At 46.0% G+C, this 27,574-nt stretch overlaps 1 protein-coding gene across 1 annotated transcript in view; it reads left to right on the forward strand.

The window, feature by feature from the left end:
* LOC112572720 (adhesion G protein-coupled receptor L2-like) overlaps positions 1 to 16,403 on the forward strand; it is a 31,115-nt gene extending 14,712 nt beyond the window's left edge. Inside the window, exons 19-20 of the mRNA XM_025252546.1 lie at positions 3,711 to 3,827; positions 11,786 to 16,403. Of these exons, the coding sequence (XP_025108331.1) occupies positions 3,711 to 3,827; positions 11,786 to 11,926 (258 nt within the window). The 3' untranslated portion in view covers positions 11,927 to 16,403. The remainder of the gene's footprint in view (positions 1 to 3,710; positions 3,828 to 11,785) is intronic.
* The last annotated feature ends 11,171 nt before the right edge of the window (positions 16,404 to 27,574 follow it).

Here is a 27,574-nt window from a genome sequence, read left to right on the forward strand (position 1 = left end):
AGAGAGAGAGGGGGGGGGAAAGGGAGAAAGAATTCTGTGTATCACAACTCAAAAATTATTTCTTTGAGAATGCTGTTGTTTTCGTTTACAGAATAGACATATTCGATGTAAACAGAGAGACATGTGTCTTTCTCTATGCCGAGTCCAGGAGTGTGGAGTGTATGTCTTCCTTCTCCCCTGGACTGAAGGGACTGGATGTAGGGGTCTGTTAAGAGGGTCCCACACAACTACCTCGTTGAGCTACAACAGAGCACGATGTGAGTGGAGTTCAGGCTGGGACTACCATTCCTCAACGAAGGTAGTTCAGCCTGTTTGTTACCCAGACCACTTGCCACCCACAGTCTTACCTTATCTCTGACAAGACTGGCAAGCCCTCGATAGCCTTTACAAGCTATGATTGTCGTCTGCGAGAGATATCCTTTACAGGCCACCACGACTTGTCCTTCACAAGCTGGGTATCGACCACCATGAGATGGCCTTTACAAACTGATTGTCTGATTGTCGGACACGACAAGCTGGCCTTTACAAACTGTTTGTCGGAGCCAACACTTACTCTTCGCCAGCCGGATATCCTCCGGGGAAGGCTACCAAATCATGCTCAGCACAGTGGGACTCGGGGACTGTCGAGTAATGACAAGTCTGGAGATGGAGGGGATGGGGAAGGCTTCTGGACTCCCAAATCCGCGTCTGGAAGGCCCTCTCGACACTCGTCTGGAATAAGAAAAGGATGGCGGTGATCCACAAGCCAAGACACGGGGAGGTGTGACCACTACTCAGCGCGGTCCACGAGCAGCGAGAGGCGGCGGCATCGATCAAAGGTGGAGACAGATGCTGCAGCCAAGTCGAGATGCGGGTGTCGTCACGAGCCGCCCCGAGCTTCTGTCAGCGCCAAAATGACCTTCCGCACGCTATGGTCTCACGCCACAGTCTCGCTCCACACCCTCCCAAACTAACCACCACCATCACCCTCCCACTAACCACCACCACCACCACCACGCCATGTCTATCAGCTGTAGTCACTCGCATAGTTTCACTCCTACTTTGTGGAACCAGACATACAGAGCTGGAAACCTTAAGGAATAAATATTTATTGATTAATTAATATTAATTTTAAATAAATAATCGCACAAAAATATGCAAAAACAATCACAGAATAAAAACTGTTAATAGTAATATCCGATCCTTAAATGTAAAAAAAAATAGTTTTTGGAAAAAATATTTTTAACTTTTGTAGGAAATTTAAGTCAACAAGTTCAATGTAAGTTTATTGAAAGTGAATCGTGGAGGCACACCAGTCAGCTGACTGCAGGGATATCACGGTCCCTGCTTTGTGATTCCTACATGTGATCACCATCTAGAGGCCTCCGTATGGGAGGGAACTATCACCAGAAGCTCTCATTAGTGATGTTTATACGGGGTACACTACAGTTGTAGATCGTTTTTAGGTGCTGATGGTTGAACAGCGCTTAGTATACTCAGAGCCGAGCCTTGACCAAGGTGTAACAAGTGTTCACTGCTACCAGTTGTGAATATGTCTTCACTGTTGTGATTTCTTCATGACTGACTATTTAGACGACCACGACAGAAACTTGAAAAAGGATCTTTAGGTCCGGTAGCAAAGTTAACTTTTCATTTTTACACTCATGGACTTTTTCAGTTTCCTCGAGATAAGAAGAATAGTTTTCTTTGTCACCAGCAAGCAGCTTCTGCACCCAAGGCTGCTCATGCCCAAATACCACAGCTGTGCCTGTGTGGTGTACGAATACTACATTAGTGATAAATATTAATGAGATTGCAATGAACAGATGTCGGTTAGAGGCTTGGAGCGTGGACGAGCTGGTGGCTGGGGTCTGATACATTAAATCTGCTTGGTACTCTTCTCTTGGTACTCCGCCTGAGCACTAGCTGAGCTGAGCACACGCTGAGCCAAAAACTTCATCCATGAAATTGCTGAGGAAACCGACTGAGTGACCACTCGATAGATGAGCCACATGAGGACCGTCCGCTCCAACTGTGCGGTTTCTTGTGATCTTGCGGGAGGGGTGGGACGTTTGAGTCATTAGAGATGCACGAGCCATCAAGGAGCTCTTCAATCTCAACAAGGTCGAGAGCTGTCTTGGCCGGCAACAGATTGGGGGAGGTGTCCCGACTCTCGACAGCTGGTCAGTTCGACAATTACGGGGCTAGAGAGGATCGTGTCGCTCCCTTGTCTCCCGGTCATTGCTGTCCGACCGGATGACCACGGGTCCTCTTCCCCTCGCACATTGTGGCGGCAATCAATGGACGTGTTTGTTCTGGAAATTGCCATTCTGTCTCAGTTTGGTCTTCTGGCTCCCGCTATCGCAGCGCCCAAACCCGCTCACCGCTCATTACTCCCGGGTTCTAAGCATCGTTCGTGGGACAGTGAGGACCAGCACCTTCCTGCGACACCCTGTCATCGGCCAGTGCTAACCGTGGGTCAAGAGAGGCGGGCGGAGAGTCTGGTGATCGCAAACAGCTTCCTTCTCTGGTGATTTACTGGCAGTTCCAGAGCTGTGCCAGGAGAGAAGAAAGAAGGGGAAACAATCAGCAACCAGTCAGGAACATGGCGATCGGCGGAGGCGGCAGACTTTCCGGGGAGGACAGACGGTGCCGTGTTTGGAGCCATTGTATCGAGCTCCGTGGAGCGTGAACGGCAAATATGAAGGGAAGAATGAATGCGCATCCAGTCAGCGTTGAATAATCAAAGAATAACGCGCGCTGGCCCAGCCCAGGGGGGAGGGGGATGTCAGGGGACGCCACTCTTTCGGGAGGTGATTAGCAGGCAGTTGAGCATGCAGGGTCGATCAGGGAGCCGCGAGAGCTAGTTACGTCTGTATGAGAGGGAGGGGAGAGAGAGCGGGGGACACGGCACCCGTTAATTGTTATGCTGCAAGGGAGGATGTTTCAAGCCCCTCCGTCGCAAAGCACACACATGCATCGAATGAAGTGTACTATCCTTAGCGGCGAGATGGTTATCTGTTTAGTGTGTCTTCTTAAAAAGTTCAAGGAGGCGAAGCCGGGGGGAATGGGGAGGGAGTGGGGGCGTGACCTGACAATCTGTATGAAGATAAATGCACCCGTTCCACCTCCACCCCTACCACTACCCCTCCTCACTCGCGCATGACGCGGCGCAGCAGTCAGATGCCTGAGCGCATCCGTCTGTCAGGAGAGACTTCCGCTTGTGGGTAGATGTAGGTAGGCGGGTAGATAGAAAAACCGCAAGACACCAAGTTCTGACACAAAACAAACCGCAAGGTGAGTAGCTGGAAGATACAGAGATGTGTCTAGGCCATATGCCTACCTAACGTAGCCAAGCAAACCTTTAACCATTAGCCTTGTCCTGGACAAAACGATATAATTATATATATATACACACACTCCGCTAGATATACAAACAGTGTGGACCAGAAGGTTGATGGTTTGGTGTGTAAGACTGAAAGACTCTCCCTGCCCACCTAACAACTGGCTCGCAGCAATGAGTACTTGTTGGAAGAAGAGGCTTGGCTGTGCCGTCTACAAGCCATGACCTACAGATGATGAACTACTTAATGTTTATTGGCCGTTGTGATACCATGCCACACTGTATACAGTACTGTATTGTTGTCTCGTGTGTGTGGCGCTGTGGGAATGTTAGGGTGTTGTCTGTAATCTGAGCTCACTGTGAACTGTATCACTGCCCTTGTGTTCAGGTGCGCGTGCTGTTAAAGAGCCACCAGAAGAAGAAGGCCCTGGCCAAGCAAGGTCTGGAACTAGCCGGCGACGACCATTCCATCGACTCGTTCGCCTCCAACCTGCTGGTGGACAAGGTGAGCGCGCCGCACACAGCAGGACAGGAGGCGGGGCAGACAACTCCAGAGATGGGACCGCACACACAAGACATGGGGAGGGGCAGACAACTCCACAGAAGGGACCGCACACTGCAAGACATGGGGAGGGGGCAGACAACTCCACAGAAGGGACCGCACACTGCAAGACATGGGGAGGGGAAGACAACTCCACAGAAGGGAAGCACAGCAAGACATGGGGAGGGGCAGACAAGTCCACAGCGCAAACAATTTGCATGTGTGGCGCGTGCGTGAAAGTGTGATATGCATGTGTGCGCCTTGTGGCGGTAGTGCATGATTGGTCTCCCCCCTTCTGTCCTTCCTTTTGGTTTGAGCTTCCACGATAAAATTGGATTGAATAGTTTGAATAGTATCACTGTGAGAATTGTTTGAACACTCTGTCACACGTCCTCCGCGCCCTCTCACCCACAGAAGCCAATGTGCACACAGTATATACACATGTTTCTCGCAGTCATTGATGTGTGGAATTACTGGCGACGAATTTTTTACCAACGAGTCCGAGCTTTCTTCTTTTGCAGAACCGTTGTGACATTACGTGTGCCAGTCAGTGACTTTGTTGTTGATGCATGACTGTCAGTGAACGTGTGTGACTAGTGTGTCTGCCAGTGGGTTGTGAGTAATATATTTATATTTCACACCGGAAAGTTTTTACATAATCGTTTACAAAGGCTATAAATGACACGATGTCGGATTTACAGATATATATCACACTGTATTCTGTTGACGACTCATAGCAGGACATCGGAAATCTTGTGGAAAGAGCGTTCTATGATAATGGCCACCACCAACCTCATATAGAATATACCACGGATAACAAGGATTGTATGATATACAACATCACATACACTACACGATATACAACATGATTTCCAACATTACATCCGAGGACACAATCATCTCGGATATGATTTGTGACATTACATACAACGATGATTACCTGATGTCAGAAGATCTCATTATGAAAAATCGGAAATCACCTACGACTGACAATTTATGACAATGGACACAATATTCAAAAATTATTATGTCATCATTATGTAGTAACTATAGTTCGCAGAGACAACGGTTCACTTCCCTGTATCATTTTTTGTTGTTTATTTGTTTGTTAATTGAGTGGTCATGTGTAAACTTGGTCGGAGACTCTTCAGTCATGATTCTTGCTTCACAAAGAGTGTGTTGTGGATATGTTGGAAATATCAAGAAAAAATGAAACAGGTCCCCTGTAACCTTAACAGGAACTGAGGGTAATCTAGTTGTGTCTGTTGATCTCCTAAAATGTCTTCTTTTGTTAGATTGTGTAATACCGGCATCTTCATGTCGGACAGCCTTATTTTTACCTCTTCCTCCGATGAAGACATTTTGTTGTTCTATTCATTTCCAGCCAGAGATGATATTGAGGCAACAACCGATATTTTTTGTAATGTTTCCAACAAAAGGTCTCAGTATTGTGAGTCACGCAGTGGTTGACAAAAGGCGATGTTGTGTTGGGCTGCAACACCCCGGCGACCTCTAGAAAATCCGAAAAGCAACAGGTTCACTGCTTGTCTGAACATTTTAATTCATTTGCTTTCTTGCTGCCACAACTTTGTACGTTTTTCTGACGCATGGCCCCCAGGCTGTCAGTTTGGTCGACAGTTCCGTGACATGTCACTTTGACAAGCGGAATGGACACAAACCTGTGAGTGGAAATCTCCCAGCGGCCAGACTCGCAGACTCCAGCGGCGACACATCAAAGTACAAATAAAATCCACCCTCCAGCCCGAGCCCCCAACAACTTCTTCACGAATATGCGCAGCTTCAAAGCCTTTCCTTCGAGACATTTTAACGTTCCTGGGGAGGGTAAAAAAAAAAGAAGAAGAGCGAAGAGGATGTAAAAAATAGAACTTTGTTTAAAACTTTCCGGTTAAAATTGCTGTCGAGGCAAACAATGAGAACATTTCACGGTGATAAACCTTACCCTGTCAATACCAGTTTGGCGCTGCACGCCGGCCATTTGCGCCGTTAGGGCGGGTCACTGCCCCTTTTCAGCGGAAGGTGGGATCCTGCTTCACACACGTGACGCTGGGTGCACGGAGATGGGAGAGAATCTCGGATCGGGAAATGGGGAAAGGGAGGGAACTGGCCCCTTGAAGAACTCCATCTGACAGCCTTGTTTGTATTACACCGGCCGTCTTCTGGCGTCAGAACCGCCTGTCGTCTTTGTGCGATTGCTTCTGAAAAGCTTCTGGAGCCATTTGGCTCCCAGGCTGTAATGAGCTTGGCTTGCATGGCCCGCACTTAGCTAAGAACGGCTTAGCCAGATACCGAGCGACGTAGTGACTTACTTTGGTCTTCCGTTTTTAGAACATTAAAGAATAGGATGCTTTGGTCTATTGGTGGATATTTGTCCTCTGGGATATGGAAACATGAAGTAAAAGGTCTTTTTAATATTTTTGTAAATCCCTTTCGCAATTTTGTTGAAATTGCTGCTGTGAGTGGTAGAGATGGTCGTGTTATTCAAAACATACTTTTTTTTAGCAGTTTGACCCGGAACAAGAGATCAGAAATCATGAAGGAGAAGCTTGATTGTTAATGAGTGGATGGTTGTTAGAGTTGCTGTTTCCAGTTTTAATTGACTAACCTTACTTTTTTTCCTTCCATTTCTCATCATATTTCATTATTTTTGGCAGGTTCCCATGTCTCACACTCTGTTCAGTATGTGTCAAGTTTTCCCTTAATGAGAACATACCTGAAATTTACAAAACATATGAATGATAAAAGCTTGCGAGCTCTGACAACCAACATCTGATCGTACTGTGTCCGCATTGAAGGAGGAACATGTTCAAAATAGCAGCGAGCTTGGAAATGCAGTTCTGGCGGCAAATATTGTGATGGGCACCTTGAACTAGGAGTATGAACTGTCCCATCTCTGATCGTCGTCCGTGGCTTTGCAGAGTACCAGATGGGACTAGGTGGCGCCACTTGAACTCAGCTCTTGAACATGCGCAGCAGCATCTTAAGCTTTCATCGATGCCCTGAATCGGACTGAAGGCCGAGAATCAATCATGGCGTCTCGCACTTTATTAGACGACGGCGATGGGGAATTATGTCTGTTATCACCACCAGCGGCCTATAGGTAGCCACCTTATCCTGGCAGCCATCTTCCCTTGGCATCCACCAATTTATTGGTGACACCCTCTTCGGGTCAAGCGAAGTCCGGAAAGATGGGTCCAAATCGGCTCGACCCGTGTTAACAGCCTCGCGTACGTCCTGCAATCTCCCTCTACTCCCTCGTCAGCATCCCCCATTAAGCGGTCTCCTCATGACAGCAATATTCCAGCTTCCGCATATTTTGTGTTTTCAGTCATCGTTCACCTCAAGGCCCGCCTGCCTCGTCCTGCCTCCCCCTTCGCTTTCTCTCCTCCACTTCTTAACCCCCTCGCTATCTCCCGAATCCCATCTGAGAGGCTCCAGTCTTTGTCGAAAATTCGATGGAAAAGCTGACAATAAAAGCCGTGTTGGCGTATGAACAGATATGAAGATTTCTTCCCTTAAAAAGGTCAACATCTTTAGCGCGCCAGTCTCGCCGGCCGCCCGTAAATTAGATGGGTGGTTGGAGGAATAAAGTGCAGGCAAAACTTTATGCCAGCCGTACACTGGCCGTCTACGTCACATAAATCTCGCACCGCCCGAGAGGCTGCGGTGGTGGGCTGCCAGTCATCAGATGGGACGCAGCCAGAAAATATGCTGCATAGTAAACGACTGGGGCCCGACTGGGGCCCGACTGCGGCAGGCGGGATGTGATCGACTTTTGCAATCGTTCTTCTTGATCAGCCCGCCCTGGCTTTTTGTTTGTCTGGATGCAGACGAGCGATGTCGGGTGGTTTTTTTTTTTTTCTTCTTCTTCTCTTGGTCAACAGTTACAATCGCGTCCATTATGGTTTACGAGGTGACTAGTCATGGGTGTCGAGCTGTTGATGACGTCTTGCAGGTCTTCCTCCACCTCTCCACACTCTCAGCCCATCACCACTGTCCATCCAAGTTTTAAGCTTTGTTTTTATGCTTCTCGGGTACAACAGAGAGTTGTCCAGTAGCGGCCTTCAACTTCTTTGGTTGTGAACTTCCATGATGTGGATGTAGCCTGTCTTAGCTAAGGGACTGTCTTCACAAACGTGTTCTGCTTCCGAAACATCATTGACAAATTTGACCTGAAGGCTGCATTTCACGATTTTCCTATTGTTTCAAAGTCTAATCGGGTGCACTCGTTTCTAATGACTGGGTAAAGCTCGCCACAAGATACTGTTTCCGCTAAATTGGGTGGATACCCCTCCCTTCTGTTTTTGCCGTGCATGGCTACAACCATCACCATGCATAGAAAGAAATTACCAACATATACACCAGGATTACACATAAATATTATATATAAATATGTTCAAGTATTTAAGGATTCAGCCAAGGCAGGGAGTTGGGACCATATGTTGTCTATGTACCAACAGGACAAGTTTGGCCATCTGTGCATGGTGAGGGTTGTAGTCGTGTATCTTGAGGATGAAATTCTTTCGGTGAATAATATCTTGCACTAAGACTCCATCATTAGAACATACTTTACAAGAGCTGTAAAGACAACCGCTTATACTTCTGTGGTGGCTGCTGCTATGCTGATAATTATCGCCTTTTGATTACTACAGGCTTTTTCAGGAAACACCCCTTATCTTGGCAAACTCAATGTGTGAATGTTCAGTTCAGGTTTTAATGTTCCCCCAACTGTAGTCGTGCATATTGCTCTTGAACCTATTGTCGGTCCAGTTTCTTGGTACCCTAATATTTGATTACCTTGTGGTTACACCTGTACTGCTGTAGTCATCAGAGCAGTCTAATTAGTAGAGTCGTTCTGATATTTACTGAAACCTTTTTCAAGCTGCACATTTTGCAGTTGCTTATGTGTTACACGATTTAGCCTCAGGTTCGTATCTTACTTTGGGTGCAGCTCGAGAACCTTCCACTCGTTCATGTTAAGCGAGGACATGATAACAAGTTTTCCGTGTTCAAGGAATAATTGAGTTGGCGGCCTCCTACCTCCATCACCGAGGACTTAGCGACAAGCCTTTGGTCATACGGGAGGCGGTGAGAGGAGATGCCGCCCGGTGCACTGGTTCATCTTCACTCGGAATCAACTTATCCACATTAAGGCACGTGACAGACGACCACACCACTTGAACTAATGTTTGGAATCAAGTCATCTACCAGCTTCTTCACTGAACACACACAGTGCTGCTGCCTTGAACACGTGTAGCAGCCTCACAATACTAGGACATACCCTGACTGCTCACCCAATCGTTTTTCGTCGACCATCGCTGTGGTTTGACATTGGCAGGGTGTCTTGAAGAAAACATGGAACCTCAGCCTTGGGCACCCTACCCCGCCCTCTCAGTCTGTACTTCGTACTGGTCTGTGTCGCTGAGAGCCGGTTATACGCACTGGGTGGATGGCTGGATGGCTGGATGTGCTTGCCGACATCAGGAGTGGTTGGCGTTGGCAGGAGGACAGACAAATCGCTAATGATTGCTACCAACCAATCAACCACCGCTAACATTTCGGGAGTTAAGGAGTGAGGGGTCAGAGATCACACTTTTCTCGTGGTGCACTTCGCTATTTCCTTGCTGCTTTGCCTTCCCCGACCCGCTATATTCGGACACGCGGGTGTCGAACTGGCGCCCTTCGGGTTTGTAAGCCAGTTGTCTAACCACACTACTTTCCGCTTCTACAAATCATAAAACATGACTGTAGCCAACCCTCTTCATCTGAATACACACAATTCCCACAAATACTTTCCTGTCACAGACATCGCCTACCAAGTTTCTACAGGAAGTGTGAATGACTACGAAGTTTTCAAGAAGTAGAATCTCATCACAATAAATGTGCAAGAGGGTTTGCTTTACTTTTTGACTTTCATTGCCGTGCTTTCTAGTGTCACCTTTCAAATTTCGACTTTCCGCGGGGCGAAAATCCTTCTCAGTCGGTTTTTCTGTTTATAAAACTTCCGTTTTGCCATATAGCCTATGATATAAGAAAGCGATTGCAGATTCCCACAGCCCGGAGTAAGCACGCGCTTCTGTGGGGAGGTATTCAGGCGGCCCGTGATGTATGCCCTGGGCTTGCCTCCCTAGTTCCCGACCCTGTCGATTGTTGTAGAATGTAGACAATATTGCATCCGCATAGACACGACCCTGCATGATGGATTGCTTCTAGTTCACGACACCTCAAAACGAGTCAATCTCCTTCGCCAGTTCAAATATGTGTCGCAGCCTGATTGGTGAGCTCGGAGACCCTCCGCCTCCCTTGTCCGCGCCATTTTTTTTGCGAAGTTGTTTACTCTTCCAGATGACTGTCCTTGATATTTCTACAGAAATATGCTCGCTTTAGTCTGGTCCGCGCACACAGCACAAAAAATGACAATGCTCAAGTCCAGGTCTTGCCAGACAGCCAATAGATGGATATCACTTGGTCCGGGACTAAGATAATAGCAAGAAACATGTTGGACAGTTCGCCGAAGGTCATCTTCACCTCGGCTGCAGAAGGTTTTAAAAGCTGACAAAGGGGTTAGGGAGGGGTGAGTGAAAGCTATACACGGCTTCCTCATTTCTTTCTCGGCCTGAGCAAACATCCGACAGAGAGCGAGATGTATTGATGCGGACTGCAACATTCTTACTCGTCCTGCCTCCTCCCTTCTCGAGCGTTGACCCGTTTAATCTTTATTTTCTCTTGACGTGCCTCATCTGCGCGCGCCCCTGGGGCTCTGTCCAGGGGGGTGATAAATCTCGGAACAATAGAAATGGACGCTAGGAACAGAGGAAAAGGAAAGGGTTTCCGTGTATCTCGGGGTCCTTTCTGCGTCTTCATTGCTTGATGCGCCTGCGACACGGACATATGATATGACAGACCCACAAGCTGCGTGCGCGGATGTGGTTATCACAAGGCTGTTTTGGCAAGTTTTATTTGTCCCTCCACCTCTCTCTCCCCCATCCCAAGCTTCTGGAGCAAGTAGCCTATCGATGGACCCTGACGAAGGGCAAGTGAGGGACATGAGGACGGGTTGAGAAGAGCGACCTTGTGTGTGCGACCTTGTGTGTGCAGCAGCATCTCCGACAACAATTTTCTCTACCACATCGTTTCTTTCAACTCCCAAGGCATCCAGTCTGTGCTGAAGACGGACACAGGTTTTAATTTCAACCACTACTTGTTTGTCTTGAGAAATATTCAACATTATTAACAGATCATGAGCAGGCAGGAGATTCAGTGCGCATGTCCAAAATGGAGCACGAGCTGCCCACACCACAACGAGGGGCAGACTTATGGATTTTAATCTCTAGAAAGTCGTGATTTATTCATCCATTGACCCAGGAACTTTCCGTGTTTCCCTTGCTCCAAAACCACGAATTTGGCACCGACTGTAGCCCTGGATACAGCAGAAGGTTATTTTATAAAAGTTTTGATTGTTACGGTCAGAAATAAAAGGAGATGAGGATGAGGGCGGTGAAAATAACGATGACAACTGCTGCCGTCATTACTGCTTATACAGTGGTGACACAGTAGTGTGCGCTTCTGTCTCCTGCCTTTAATGCAATATTTTTCTTGTCTATTACTACAACACTGACACTATTATTTGTCGTATTTCTCCCTCTGTATTTCCTGTTGTGGCAGAAAGCTTATTGGTGGTATTTGCTAGAATATGTCAAATCTCGGTAAATCTCGTATATTTTTTCCCGCGCCGCCATATCAGCCCCGTGCATGAAATACAAATAAGATATTTAAATTTCCTCTTAGAACTAAACGCTTCTCGACAATGAAAGTTTAAAAGAGGCTTTGATTTTACATAATATGTACATGATATTACTTGCTGTGTGTTTGGTTCTTGACTTTCCTTGGCTTTGTGCTGACAGGACGGCAAGGACTCCATCAGCCTGGAGGCGAGGCCCAAGCGGAGGCACGTGTCCAGCGCGAGGAAGGCCAAGACGAGAATCGAGGCCAGCAGTGACGAGGCGTCTGAACACTCGGACTCGGAGATGATCAGCTCTGTCTAGCACTGGACTGTGCTGGCTACTCACATCCGGGCATCTGGTGGTCTCCTGAGACCGACGATGACAGGCTAGCGGCCTGTGGTGCTCATGTACTGTGGCTCATCAAGACTTCACACAGGACAAGTGCCAGACGAACTCTCTGGCGATCTCACACTTCTTTGTCTTGTGCATCAACAGGTTTTGAAAACACATGGTCACCAAAGCATTCGGTCACCTGTATATTTAATTTTGTAGGACCACCCAGCCCCCGATTAAAAGATCGTTACCATGGAAGCTGGTTTGTAGACCTAGAAAAAAGACTAACTGTCGTCTGCAATCCGGAGTGTGTTGTCTCTAATTATACAGGTGCAGAAGACATTGCTGTTACCTTTATGAACCTAACTACGACACGATAGTCTTATCTGCAAATTATGAAACAGTTCGGTTACCTTGGAGAAGTTAATGAATATAATACATCGTCTTCTCCACAGGTGGCCAGTGATTGATGGTTGAAAACTATTTTACGATGGTAGGCTGTCCTACTGTGAGTAGTGCAGAGCCTCACGCTCATCAGACTATCCTGAGAGGATAGATAATCAGATAATCTCTTGACGAGTAGTGTAGCCAGCAGTTCTTTCTCTCAATCTTGTTCACTAGTTGTTATTTCCCTCACAATGATCTCAAAGCAATGTCAGTGTAACAAAAGTGTAACAAGATCCCTGTGACAAAACCTCCATATGGCGATGTTAAGCAGTGTTTGAGGACCTTGTCATTTGGTCGGAATTGTCAACCAGCAGTGGTGGATAATAGTTTCCAAAACAGAATATGTCTAAACAGCAACTGCAGCAGCAACAACAATAATAATAATAACAACAACAACAACAACAAAGGCAATAACAAGAGCAAGAAGTCGAAGTTGTCCTCGATGACAAGCCCTTTTGCACGAGGACATCGGAAGACACGATGTGCTGGCGGTTGAGTGTCTGCCCGGCGGGCACCGGTCCCCCCACAAAGGCCCGCCGGCAGGTGATCGGAACGCACGTGCTGACCTTGACTGGGATCATTAATTAGGAGCATGGGCGGGTGTGACTGAGATCGATAATGATTAGCTAATGAAGCCTGCAAACCCAGCAGGCGCGCCTTGTCGATGCCTGAGGGTGTTCCAGCCAGTTGCTTTATCCATTCTAGGTGCACATGCGTTACTATAGTAACTACGGAGAGTTTTACGAGCGGAGTATCGGAGAAACAGTCGTTTCCACTTTTATCTTGGGTATCCTTGAAACACTACCCGTAGTTACTTGTGCAAAATGACCAATCGGGGTGATAATAGCAAACCCGTTAAAAGACAGGTGCAAAGGAATAGCTGTTGATCTTTCTGCAGCTGCAATAGGAGGAGACGAGGACAAGTAACTGCTGCACTTTACCGAGTGCCATAGGAGTAAGACAAGACTATAAGTAACTATTTCTCTTTATGAAGCGTCGATGGAAATGAGATGATGTAACTTGTGCAATTATATTACATATGCAATATTTGCATACTTGCATCAAGTGACGATGGGGTAAGGATGTATTTATAGACTTGGTAAATGAAACAAAACGGCCATAAGATGTCACAGGTCGAGGGTCAAGCAGTCTTTCTCCTCTCGTATCTTGTGTGCACTGTAGCGAGATGTGTAGCTATGTCACAAACAGCCAGCCTTGTAACATTTGGTATTCTTAAGACCCTGATTCAGAGATTTTTACCTATTATATATTAGATGCATACGTGAAATATGTCTTTGTTTCTCTGTACTTGTTTTGCTGTCCATCTATATTTCTTTCCTGTCTGATAATAATGTGTGCACATCATGATGTAAGCTCAAGAACTGTCTACATTATTGGACACCTCTTTCTCAGAAAGGAACAGTAAACTCAAGTGATGTATACTTGTGGTGGTATAAATAAAAGTACAATCTTCCATTGGTGAAGACAACAACGACAACAGCGTCCCTCAGAGTGACCCCAGTCCTCGGACATTTGCCGAGTTTGAGACACGGTGGACTGTGTGGACAGACTCCACTATACTCAGATGATACGGCTAGTGACATCGTGTCTACATACTCGTAAAGTGGTTATTATTATTTGTTTCCTGTGCCAAAGCAAAAACAGTTTTGCTCTCATGTGACCGCCATCTTTGTTTTTCTTTGCTTTTCGCTCCTCCTCCCTTTTATCCCCGTGAAAATCAGACGAAGAGGTTTCGACAGCTAACGAGCAATCATAACCTTCCTAATGTACTCAATGGATACTCATCTGATTCCTCCTCTTCTTTCTCCTCCTCCTCATCATCGCCATCATCGTCCTTCTGATACCGGTACATTCGTACGTTTGTATGTTTATATGTTGTATGACACAAATCTTCCTTATTTACTTTTTTAAAACTGAAAGACAAAACCAGTTCTGTGACACGATGTACCCGAACCTCATACAACGTAGCTTATCGCTGCCTGGGCGATGATACCCAGAGTTGACACCATCGTCAGATGATGTGTGGTGCTGGTGGCTGTACTTGTAACAATCATGAATTTGATGAAACCTGGCCCTGGTGTCTGAACTGTGCTGACGAGACCTTATTGTGGGAGATGTTCAGATGCTGACAGTGCCCCAGCTGCCTTTCCCAACCTTTCATCGAAGTCATAGAAGCAGCTCAATGGGAGCTTGGCTGACTGGGCAGCTGTTGTCCGATGTCCTCCTCGCGAGGGTTTGTGGCGAACCTGCTGGAGTAAGGGAGGTGTGTGTGTGTGTACAACAGACCTCTGATAGCCATCAAGGTTTGTATTTGTCTTAGCGATGCTAAGATAATATATGTTAGACCTCAGATGATGTAAGATGAGCATCGCTTTATTATTAAGTTATGTTTTTAATTGTCTTAATTTCTGTTCAAAACTGTTGTACGAGCCGAACATCGCATAGTGATCTCAGTCTGCTCCTCCTCCTCTCTAGCCGTCCCTCTCCAGAGGTCAAGATCAAACAAGTATTTTGTGGCCTACTTGTGGTCAGTTGATAGTGGACTTGATATTGTTTATGGTGTGGTTGATGTAGCCTTGTCACAAAAGGCTAGCTTGTTTATTAGTGCACTCCGGGGACTGGAAAGGTCCTCTTGTCATGTCACGTGTCAGTGAGTGGATTCTTTGCTCTCTGTGGTAGCCGTGTGTGAATGAGAGAAGGAGAGAGAGATAGGGTGAGTGTAGATGTGTCTTTGTGTCACTTTATATCTCTGTTTGTCTTTCCCCTGTGTGTGTATGCCTCTAAAACTGGGTGAAGTGACGGGTCTGCTAACCTGGACCCAAGAGATTCAGACAGCTGTGATTGGCACAAAGGATAAAGCGGTAAACAATGAACTCATGACACTTGTTCGAGCTTTAGTTTGTTAACCTATGACACTGTAGTCAATCTCTCCTCAATCCTCCAACAGCCGAACCCGTCCCTCTCTTTTATACCTCCTTCCCTCAATCATTACATGGTCGGAAACAGCCACTGAATCCCTGCTAGGTGTCTGTGCACATGTTTCTATGTAAAACACGAGCTTATTAGTGCATGCGTCCGTCTGTCTGTCCGCCTGCCTGTCTGTCCGTCTGCCAGTCTGCCTGCCTGCCTGTCTGTCTGTGTGTCTGTCTGTTCACAGCGCAGCATACCTTCTGGATGAGTAAAGCTACTCTCGTGCCAAAATGCAGGGGGACGCAATCGGTTGGCATACCCTCCTGGTATTCAGATACATACTTTAGTGCATCTCCGCAGCACGAGTGTTAACATTGGCCACAGGATCCACAGGATCCACTCCACTCGCCAACAGCAAAAAGTCATTTCCTCGTCTTTTGAGCCAATTTAATCAGAGTTGCGTCCCTTGCCATCTCTCATCCAGGCAGACCTTTCATCGCTTCTCTCGCGTTTTTTTACCTGTAGGCAGGTGAGATGTGATCATCTCATTGACCTGCTTGTTGTTGCAGTGATGAAACAAATAGACGAGTTGTCAACATACTTTGTTTTGTTGTAATAGACAGTTCTAGATGTCCATAGAGTTGACTGACAGTTGTGTCTTTATGTTTCCAGTGTACCAGACACTTGCTGAAGTAGTTTCCGTCAGCCTAGCAGTCATCAGACCATTCTATTTATAGTCTCTAAGTTACAGCACGTGTTCAGCCACCACTCTATGTCACACTTCACGGTCGACTGAGCACGGAACATGTGTTTGATGTTTGCTTTCTCATTGTCCTTGTCGTCCATACCCACCATTGTGTTTTGCCTGAAGCCGACAGTGTTCTCCGCGTCCTGCAGGCCATGTGTGCTTCACAGTTCCAGTCCAGAATAAAGAGAGGTTGTGTATAATCTTGTTGGTATTTTGTCTTCAAGACCACGTGCTTGCTTTGCAGTCAGTCCAGGATCATGGACATTGTACATGAACGCTGGTCGTGTTGGTATTTTGTTAGTGATGTCAATGAAGAATCAAATAAACAGCTGCAATGAATGTGTTTGCCTGACCCCAGGTGTGGTACGGTTCCTGTCATAGCAAAGGTGACAATGTGGTCAAATTGTCATCCCTCATATTAGTTATCCAGCTGCAGACCACAAAAAGACTCTAATTTTGAAGCTGTTATTTCAATTAAATTGATAATTTAGTAATTTATTAAAAGTTAAGAGAATAGCAAGACGGTTTTAAATACAGACACAGCGTCTTGGACAAGATGTACATTTGATACACAATTGAGAGTCGCACTAAAACTTCAGAACTAGAGAACAATGAATTAAAATTATTTCAAAGCAAGTGAGAATACTGGAATTAAGAAGGGAGGAGATAGTAGCCACAGGAATATAAAATATTATATTTTAAAGCTTTCACATTTATAAGGGTTTATAAATGAAGTTTACACATTTTCGCTGACGTTCGTGAGAAAAATAATAAAGATTAAAGATTAATCAATTAACAAATGAAGACACAGAAATCTCTTTGCAAAGAAATAGACAAGATACTACACATGGTAAGACGTGAGTTGGGTTAGGAACATCTCAAACAAGAGTTTGTCTGGATTTCAATACAATAAACACAACTGAGTGTTGACAACGGATCAGCAACGGTCAAAAACTTCCTGCAACTCAGAATGCTTCCATGATCTCAGTGCCGTCTATTACTTCATGAAACCATATAATATTTAGATATAAACCTTTTTCGTTTTAAACAGTAAATCGATTTAGCATTTAGCAAAAAAGTTATTCATAATTTAATTATAACACCTTTTAATATTCAACATTAAAACCCGTTAGTATTTACCGCTAGAATATAATTGTTACTTCCCTCCTTGCTCTTCTTCCCAGCAGAAACAAATTAGGAAATAGTCTGGTTGGAAATCCCTCTTGACTAAAGACCTTGTTTTCGCCGTGTCTGACAGTCTGTGTCTTGGTCATCTATCGATGCCGAGTTACTAGACATCTGTCAGTCTGCTTGTCTGGACGAGAGTGACAGGCCCGACAAGGGACAAAGAGAGCAAAATCGTCTCCCGGCTCCCCGGCTCCCCGGCTGCCGTGGTTCCTGAGAGGACCGGCGATAGAGGGCGACTCTGTCTGCGAAATGAGCCTCCGCCCATTAGCACCCGGTAGCCACGGGAACCCTGGGTGGGAGGGGTTCGACAGGGAGGGAAAGCGAAAGGTTCAAGGTACGTCTGCTCTGTCTCTCATCCTCCTCATGTCCATCGGTTGAAGCCTTTCTTTAGCTCGCAACATCCGGGCACAAGACGGAGGAGAAACGTGAAACATACTGCAGGGGAAGTGCTGGTAGTTAAGTACACACCGTGTTGCTGAAAGTAGAAGTTCGGGATGTCTACTACAACACATCATTCAATCAAAACTTGCCTCGCTGTTCTAAAAGTCGAATGTCAATCGGCTTTGGCTCTTACAGCCTTGTGAAATGTAAGTTTCTGAAACATCTTCCCATTGTTGCGCTAAATTTTTCCATAATATGAATATCTTTGCCTCTCCTGACTACAAAACACCACCAGGAACTATGTATCTTCTGGCCTTTCGTCCTCGTTTTACCTTCACGTCCGACACCATCACTCGCCACTACCAGAGCAACTACTGCCGCTGCGACCACCACTGAGCTACGATTGAGAAACTCGTCAGCAACCCAACTTTTCAAAAGAACATAAAGCTTGTTCTTTTGAGTTTGCCACCACGCTTACAGCTTCTTTTTCTTTCTTATTCTTCGTCATCGTGATAAGAAACAACATCTTCAGTCCCTCGCCTCATGTGGTTAAACCTGACACCTGATATCATCAACTCTCGCTGTTCTTTTTCCTCTTTATTTCTTCCGTTTCTTAGACACGCTGACCGACAGCCCAATACAGTCTCGCATGTAGTCTGCCTGAATGAGGAATGGGATATTTGAACATGTCTACCTCCCACCTGCGGATGAGTGGTCTGGGTTTGGACGTCCGCAGAAGTCGCCGGAGGCTGGAAGTGTGGAGGGTGGGCAAGCCGCGGCTAGAGGCTCCCGCCGGCCACGACCCACCAGGGACCAGCACAACCCCTTCCACCGGTGACAGAACAATTAGGCCTGCCGATGCGAGAAATATGAAGCCCAGGCAGCAATATTGTTTGAGTAAATGGCTCACGTTCGCGAAATGAAATTAGCTTCTGCCTCCCGTTTCTGCGTCTCTCCAAGGGTATTTAAAAGCTAACGCATTTGGTCGTCCACAGATCTCAAAAGACACGCGCGTAATACGGTTAGAGCTATCAGGTATGATTATAGACATATTCCACGCTTACTGGCAGATGAGTTATTCCCCACAGGCTGAGCGGAAACACAAATTGGAGATGGTGTATGACCGTAGCTGCAGCCCAGGAGAAGAATATGATTTGCTCCGTTCTCACTCGGGACACATTCCGACTTGGATCACATTGGTAGGGCACGTGCAAAGAGCGTGCGGCGAGCCGCCTGGTGGACGTCTGTACGGTCAATCTTCATCAGCCGGCCGCGCAGGCGCAGCAGCGTGCTGGCACGCCACTGGGAAGAAAGACAACCCCTGCTAAAGTTTTATTTTGTTTGCATGAGAGGATAACTCTGCCGAAGGAAGATTTACTGAGTTGCTACTCTTAGTGTTCTTTTATGTTTGTCAGGCAATGACGTTTAGGCGTTTGTCATGGCCTTCCAGGCTTAAACAGTGTTTCATCTTAAACGACGAGCCTCTGTTTGATCTTGCAGGCCTCACTTTCGAGCTTATAATTGCGTCACTTCCCTTTTCTTTGGTAAGAGAGGCGGGTGGTGGGTGAGGCGCGCAAGATTTATATCCGGTAAACATTTTTAATCATTACCCTGTCATATCTGCTTAAGTTCAAAATTGTCCCTAAGTAAAAGGGATTCGTAAAAGTTGGTCAGAGGGGAGCATCTGCATGTATTACACGTTTGGTTCAACGGTAAGGGACTCCAGTCATTGGACCCTCACCCATCATCTATCTAGGCTAGATGGTGATTTTTGTTTTTGTTTGTAGAAAATAAGTGCATGACACTGATGTAGGATTACTTTGGCAATAGGTTTCAACTACTCTCTCCTGTCAATGACAGTGAAAGATGTTGTCGCTCCTAGAATTCTCTAAGTCGTCCATATTGGCATCTCGAGTTTCCGCTGCACAGGTCAAAGACGCAGAACTGAGCTCTTCTTGTTGTCCTAAGTTCACCAAGCCATCATGCCTGAGCACTGCTCATCTGAAATGTATCTTGCCTTTTGGCTTTTCCCTTTTTTGTGTTTTGTCAGACAGTTGGCTTCGTTCTTCTGATTCTCGACACCTACCTACAAAAAAAAAAATCATTGTGAACTTATTGAAATTCTGTTCACTCAAATTGCTAGCTAAGACAACTTTCTTTTCTGGCTATTGTTCATATTTTCTGATTGACAAACACTATCATACATACAAGCTGACATAAGTATGGGCCATAACTTCATGGATGCAGTCAAGGGCACAGCAGTCGGCTACAGTCGCTGGCCATTGGGAGACTGTGTAAATAGCGGCCTTCCACTGCAACGACAACTTAAGGTCGACCGAGGAGTTGACCACCCTCTAAGGCAGGGCTTCTGCTTACGCAAAAAATTGTGTACAGTACGCATTAAAAGTTCGGAGGACCCCTTCAATTTTCGTTAATGGGGTCCCATTCAAATTTGAAACAGAGACCCCTTAAAAATCTGAAGAAGGGGACCCTGGGACCCCAAAGAACTTATCGGTTTTAAATTCTCTGTCGGAGACCAGAGCAGCCTCCGCGGGCACTAATTCACCGAGTACAACGAGGTTTCCATAGAATTGTCCACCTAGTGAGAAAACTCTTCTACTTCGTTGTCTTCGTGCTTAGAGATCGGAGTAAATGTTTGTACAATAGTAACATGGTGAGGTCTGGAAGAGACGCAGGCAGACGATAGTGTTGTATATGGGTGTACAACTGATGACAGCTCTAATGACTTCCTATAAGTACGAAAAGAGGCCCACGCCATGACTGTGTCTGGAGTCTTCCCCCTTGTACCAGAGTTTATGGCCCTCGACAGTTGTTGTCTCCCCAAATCCTAGCCTTTTGACCTCCGCCACTCCCACGATGTCCCACAGGTGCCTTTCTCAAGAGCCGATCTCGATGTAGTGTTTGGTCCCTTTCCAACCATGAAAGATGTTGATCCCGTGTACAAACCTTCGCTGTAATAACGAAGAACACGTGTGTGTTTGCTGTGTGCTCACATAGAGATTTGATATTATTCAAATAGTCCAATCTATACTACCTGGACACATTTTCACAGTCCCACAAGTGCGAGACATAAATCCATTACCTCCTTCCGGTCCCTTCCTGTCCCCTCCCTCCAGTGAAGATCAAATATAAAATTGTGAATCATACATGAGTGTCCTGGTAAGAAGGAGTCCCTGACTTAGCCAATGCCGACAATACCTACAATTGTTGAAACAACTGGCCAATAAAAATACGCAAGCTCTTATCATCTACGGTTTTACACAAGCTACTGATTCTCATCAGTCCAAATCATGTTTATCTAGAACCTTCTTGTGACAACATATGTCCACAAGCTTTCAGAATAACACGGGGGCTTCTTCCTGTTTCTTGAAGTCTCCTACTAACGATTCAAGAACTGAAGACTCTGAAACCTAAACGAGTTTTATTCCGATTAATTAATTTATGAATGAGAAGATTAGATTATGCCCTAAGTAATTCCATTGCAATCACATGTTTATTCATTTCCTTATCATTCTATTAATATCAAACGGACCATTTCCCATTATTTGATTCCCAAGCTGAGGCCCGACTTCAAATGCAGAAACAATTTCTTTACATCCCAACTTTGTAGTTTTCCGAGTAAATTGGCCCTCAACTCCACCCTCAGCACCACATTCTCTGGGCTGCTGAGTGTATGACAGTGATAACATTTGTTTTGTGTGCACCGGAAGCTAAGATGGCCGACCAAGTCGTTGCTGCATTAACGGCTTAAATTCAAATGGACTCTTTCACATCCGTGTTTATGGCTGAAAGTGTACGACCAGTCTCGTGCAGAGTTAAGTTGTCCTTTCCCAACAACTAATTTTCTCAGAGGAATCAGCGATAAAAACATCATCCCGACCTTCTGCCCTGACAGTTTTGTGTGAGGGAAGATGACCCGCAGGTCCGCTAACCAGTCTCCAAGATGGCGTTAGGCTTCTTTAAACAGACGGATGGGGCGGCCGGAATGAAGGGAATTAAAAAGTTCCGTTAGAAAAAAAGAGGGCTTCTACTTGAGTACTTTAAAAAAAAAAAATCCTCTTGAGCGGAAGACTTGCAACCCAGGCAGCACCTATGGCAAAGCTGGGGAGCGGAGTGTATAGGGGGCGCGCTAGGTCAGAGGCAATTTCAGTGGCAACATTGGGCGGGCGTGTTGTCTCTCATTCGTTTGCCTCTGATGGGTGTCCGGCAATCAATAGCACATCCTTGATCACGTGCGCCATCTCGCGGGAATAATAAAACTTTTTTCATGCATCTGATTTTTTCAATTGAGTTATCTTTATGGGGAATGAGAAATACCCAGACTTCTCTTTTCGCGTCTTGAGGAGGGCGTGGGGTTGGGGGAGGGAACAAGTTAAAGAACGGATGGGGACGAAGACTCCGACCCCCCACCATCACCATTTTTCTTCTGCTGCGGGCGTTGGTTCTGCCTCACTAACCACCCCGATGTTTGGTGTTTGAACCGAACTGCAAGGGGGGCGCTGACTGTTTTCCTTCCATATTTTTCGTCCTGTCTTTCACCCTCTGCCCTCGCTGCTCCTGGCTTGTCTTGACAAATGTCAGGGCCCGTAAACTTTGCTGATTGCTTTCTTTATGCTGCCCATATATCTTCTGTCCCGCCTCGTCCATATAATAAGGAACATATAGTTTGCGAGCAAGGGAGGCAATTAAGCGTAAGTTTGGACGTTGAATCGCTTGTCCTGTTTGCTCAGCCCTTAGAACAGATGAAAAGCATTCACCCTCCTTCCCCGTCACCCTTCTTACTTGATGGCAACAGGCACTGGCCACGCCACAGCGGCTGGGCAGGCGCCCGTGGCATCCATCTATTTGCTTCCATAAAAGAAAGAAATAGCTTTACAGAGGCCTGGCTGCTGGCTTGAAACATTCATGGGAAGTAATTAACGATCGCTCGGTGAAACCTCACAGTGTCTGGCGACGACATTTTCACTTGGATGACGAAGATCTCAGCAAAGTCTTTGACTAAAAAAAAGATAGGTACAGAAGGAAAATAAAAGGAAAAAAAGGGTAGAAGACGGGAAAAAGAAGAAACACGAGGACCTTGAAGAACAAGAGCAGTGGTGGAGAAGAAGTCTGTGGTCTGCAATCGTCTGGGAGGAATCTTTTCTAGGGCCCTCGGTAACGAGGCGCAAGAGCCGACAAGCGTGTCATCTTGCACAAGAAGCGGACAAATTACTGCTGCTTTTCACAAGAAGTTGCCTAATGACCCTTCCAGACCGGCCAGCGACCGAGAAAAGCGGGCGACAATACCCGAATTTCACTGGCCCTCTCTCTCGCCGCGAGATTTATTAGTCGTAGAAGTTGGCCAAACCGAACGAGGGAGGTCTGAAAAATATTCTACTTCGTGAACTTTGACCTCTCGAACTCCCACCATTTGTATCAGGCGCTAATTATGTGTGGTCGGAGACGGCCCAATGGTCTTGTCTGAAGCCAGTGTTTTTTGTCAACAGACACATTAGAAACGAATAAATCCGAGGAAATAGTTTTAATCTGTCTTTCGCATCGGACTGTGGACAAGGCAAAACATGGGACGCGAAGCTTTGTGCAGATAGCTGAGAGAAGGAAAGCCATTGGTGGTCTTTGATGAAGGTTCCGGCAGTGATGTTTACTAGAAGAGAAAGATCACCAAGATACCAATCTTCACCAAACACTTGTTCTGGAAACCGACGGTACATTTTGAAAACTAATGAAAACGTTTCTGATTAAACGTGACTCACGGAGGTAGTGACTGTCTCCTGAGGAGGCAAGGTTCCTAGACATGACAACAGGAAGAAATACTCTCACACATAAACCAAAAACAAATGTTCACAGTTGTCATGTTGTGTACCAGGCACTACTCGTTTCTGTTGCTTTTCCTCCTGGACAATAAAATTTGTATATGTCACTGTCCCCCATACATGTGATACAATGTAGAAGACAGCTTTGCCAGACAGAGAGAGACAGTCACAATCAGTAAAAATTACATATTCAGGAAATTATTTTTCTTGCGAATATCAAAGAATTTCTAAAACATAAAATCGTGGTCGTAAATACGATGTAGTGGTTCTCTGGCCGTTACCAAGGTAACAAAAGGTGTTGAAGCATGAATACTGAAGTCTCACAAAGTATCACTGCCAGTGAAAAAGAAATGTTAAAAGCTATTGGTCAAGCCTGACACAGGATCAAGAACATGATAAAGCATTTTTGTAGTTGATTTTTCCTGTATGTTACTGCTCTCGTTGTCCTTTTGTAAAGTGCTGCCAGACATATTGTCTTTATTAATAAATTCAATATTTCTCCAGCTTCGCTACCATGGAGTCAGATTTCTCACCTCTGATGTGGCTTGACCTCAATCACCTACGAGCTTCAAGAAAAATCTTCATCTCTTCACTTTGCGAAACTGAAGTACTGTTTATGAATCACTGACCATTTCAAATTAGTGTGAAACACAATGCAGTTTCATCACAAACGAAGAGGATAATAAGCATTCTAAATCAACCCGCAGCAAAATGTAGTGCGCGGAAGTAGAGGAGTTCAGAGATGAGGTCACTTTGATGTCTGATGTAGGAAGACTGCCACGTGTCTCTGTTCCTTGAGATCGGGGCAACCAGGTCTCAGCCTGTCCTCCACATCAACACTTGTTCCATTATTTACTTAGTTATAAAACTGTAAATCTTGTTTATCGTAAGGTCTCCTAACAGAAGGAGTGACAAGGCCAAGACAGAAGGCTGAGATATTTGAAGGTTTGACAGAACACAACCCGCAATAAAACCCGCACGAGCAATCTTGTTGTCTCAACCTCCAGGTCCAGCCAGGACGAAAACATTAAAACGCCAATGTCAGCTGATGATGAGGATGTCATGTGCTTTATTTTTATTTCATAAGCTCAACGAGAACCTTCATGACAGTGCTAGCTATATTTATTTTCTTTACCAGTAATAGCTAGCGACTAGGGTTTGTTGATACTCCATCATACTGTCCGTGGGCAGGTCTGCTGTGAGGAGCACACTGTTGTCAGGAGCTCACTGTCCCTAGCTAAGTTCACTGGAATGTCCCAATGAACATTTGTACATATGGAAGTGTGTGGGACTGTGGGTCTTTCAGTGGACAAGCAAACACGCGGTGCTAACATTTAAAGTGTAAGCTTCCTCAGAGCTCAGATGAAGCTAGCTACCGAAAAAATCTCCTTGCATTAACCCACTGTATTTTTCTTTAGCGATTCCTCAGCTCTGCAAACTGCTGGTTACCGGAGCCATTGTATGTACTGGAATGTCCTCCGCCTTCCGTCCTGGACTCCAAGACAATGGCCGGAGAGGGACAATGCAAATTAGCCAAGCGCAATTTGTGAGGTTGGTCCCTGGCTCTGGCATCCTGTGCCTTGTTTCGGCTCCGCTGGCTGATTCTGTTAGAGGCCTGGGGACCCGCACAAGGTGCTTCTGAAGGCCGCTCACGTCTTTCACCATCGCCAGCCTCTCTCGCAGCCGGCAGATTTCGGGTCTGTTTGGAGAAACCACGAAGGCTTCTAATTTCCCTATACTCTGCTCAGACGTAAGGCCGCGATGGGATCTGTTTTGCACAATAAATCAAATCAGCTTTGAAAATATCACGTGGTGGCTAGCGAGTGGATTGCTCAACTTCTCCATCTTAGAGTCTATGGTCTCCTCCATGACACCCTTCCTCTCTCTTCTCCGCCTGAGTGCACCCTGCCTCTCAAGGGCTCCATCATGGCTAATTCTCCTCGTTTGCGTCGCTCCCACCCTAGAAATGTAGTTAAGCTTCAAGATGCGAGCTGAATTCTAGTCAACTTGTCAGGGACTTGTTTTCGCACGCTCTCTCGCCAACCTCCGCCTCGCCATTTTCCTCTCGAGAAGTTTACAAGATGGCGATGGCCGGTGGAGCCAGGCCGCGGCAAGAAAGGAGTCATCATCTGACCGACTGGGAGGAAGTAATCGAAATAAGCCTTGAGCATACTTAGGCAATTGTTACAACGTCGGACATGATTTCGCCGGGCAAAATTGAATCCGCGGGCTAATAGGGTCGATTACCCCAATATTTTGGCCACCGTTTTGGTAATGGTAGCAACCTTTAGGCCTGTCAGGCCTGACAGCCCCAGCTCCGCGCCAACAAAGTGGTCATGAGCGGTGTAGAAGAACGAGGTTCGTGGGCGTATGATGAGCGTCGGCCTTCGTCAGGCTCGGCAGCGCTCGGCCTATTACTTGCTTGATTGTTTCGTGCTAGCCTACCTGGCCGTGTGAATACACACCCTGTTCTAAGCCAGAATAGGATTAATTCACCTGCACTGGAAGTTTATAGCTCTCCTATATTTTTCATAGTTGGTGTTTTCATTTTTTTATTTTGCTTTTGTTTTCTTTGTTTGTTGTTTTGTTTTGTTTTGTTTTGTTTTGTTTGTTTTGTTTTGTTTGTTTTTTTTGTTTTTTTTTGTTTTGGTTTTTTTTTTTTTTGTTTTGTTTTGGGTGGATGGGTAGAGAGGTGGGGTGTTTCTAGCTCGAAATACTGTATTTAGATTCCAGACTTATGTTCTCTAAATTCATCATCACTAATTTCTTTCTATCTCTCGTACTGAATTTTTGTTAATAGTTTGTGATTGAGAGAAAACAAGTTCAGACAAATTATGTTTTAGTCTACTTTTCCTTGACTTCCTGTTATATCAGAATAACAATGTTCAGGCTGGTATGTCGAGTTCTGTATGAACTACAGGAGTATTCGCCATGCACTCACAAGCTGGGCTTCAATCAAAGGCCATATGCCGGCCTCCTATGAAGCAGCCATGTCCGCTGCAGCATCCTGTGATGAATGTTTCGGGTGGGTTGCAATGATTTCTCTGTGTCAGGTCGCTGCATCGGGATGTTTCATCAGACCAGTGTGTCGGTGGTGTGTTGTGGGTTGGACACAACATTGCCAGACCCCCAGGCTGTGGCAGATTATTCTCTCAGACCCCTGGGAGCACTGCACTGAGGCCTTCATGAACAGATCACCGAACACAAAGCCCAACAAAAAACAAAACAAAACAAAACCCGTTTGAACTTGAATAAAATTGACACCCAAGTAAACATTGTAGAGAATGTTTGATTATTCACTGCTGCACGAAACGTATTGGCGAGCACTGGGTCCAACAAAGGAAGTCGACTCTGATGTTTTATATTGGATTTTCTTCTCAGTTTTCTGCCTACATTTCAGCATGGCGCCTCTAGCGATCTGTAAACTCTGTCTCGCCATTATTTCTTGGTATTCTTTGGTGTAAAACCTTATTATTTCTTTTAGTCTGTCACGGCATCAATGAAATGCATAAATTATTTAGACAATAGTAAATAGAGTAGTAAGATACATGCATATGTAACCACATACACACCTGTAGGTATACATATTTACATAGAATGAACGAAAACAATATGAGGGCTTTCTATGTATCAATATCCTTGGGAAGGGAGTGATTGGTGTTTTACGCCGAGCCAGCAACTGGGACTACATCACAACAAGGCAGCCAGCCTGTAAACAGATGCCACATGCAGAAAAAACACCGTGTCTGAGCCGAGAGCTGAACCCAGGACAGCCAACCCTCACTGTATTGGTGACACGCGCTAACCGTTGTTCCAACGGACCGCCATCAGTATCCGTGGGACATCAAACGACAACACCACCACCTGTGGCTGGTCTGAAATCCACGGCGACTGACCCCTGACATGGCCAACAAGTTCGGGGCCAACGGTGGACCTGCTGACGGTGAAGACACGCACCACAAGGAGGTTGGTAATCTCGCGCCGTCCCGCTGCCTGCGAGATCCGCTGACTCGCTCCCGATCTCATCACAAGCTCATCACGTCGCTCCTCTCGGGCGCTTTGCTGCTCCTCCCTTCGGGCGCTGGCCGCCCTCCACTGGCGGAGTCG

Source organism: Pomacea canaliculata, linkage group LG1 (genome assembly GCF_003073045.1).
Source record: "Pomacea canaliculata isolate SZHN2017 linkage group LG1, ASM307304v1, whole genome shotgun sequence".
NCBI lineage: Eukaryota > Metazoa > Mollusca > Gastropoda > Architaenioglossa > Ampullariidae > Pomacea > Pomacea canaliculata.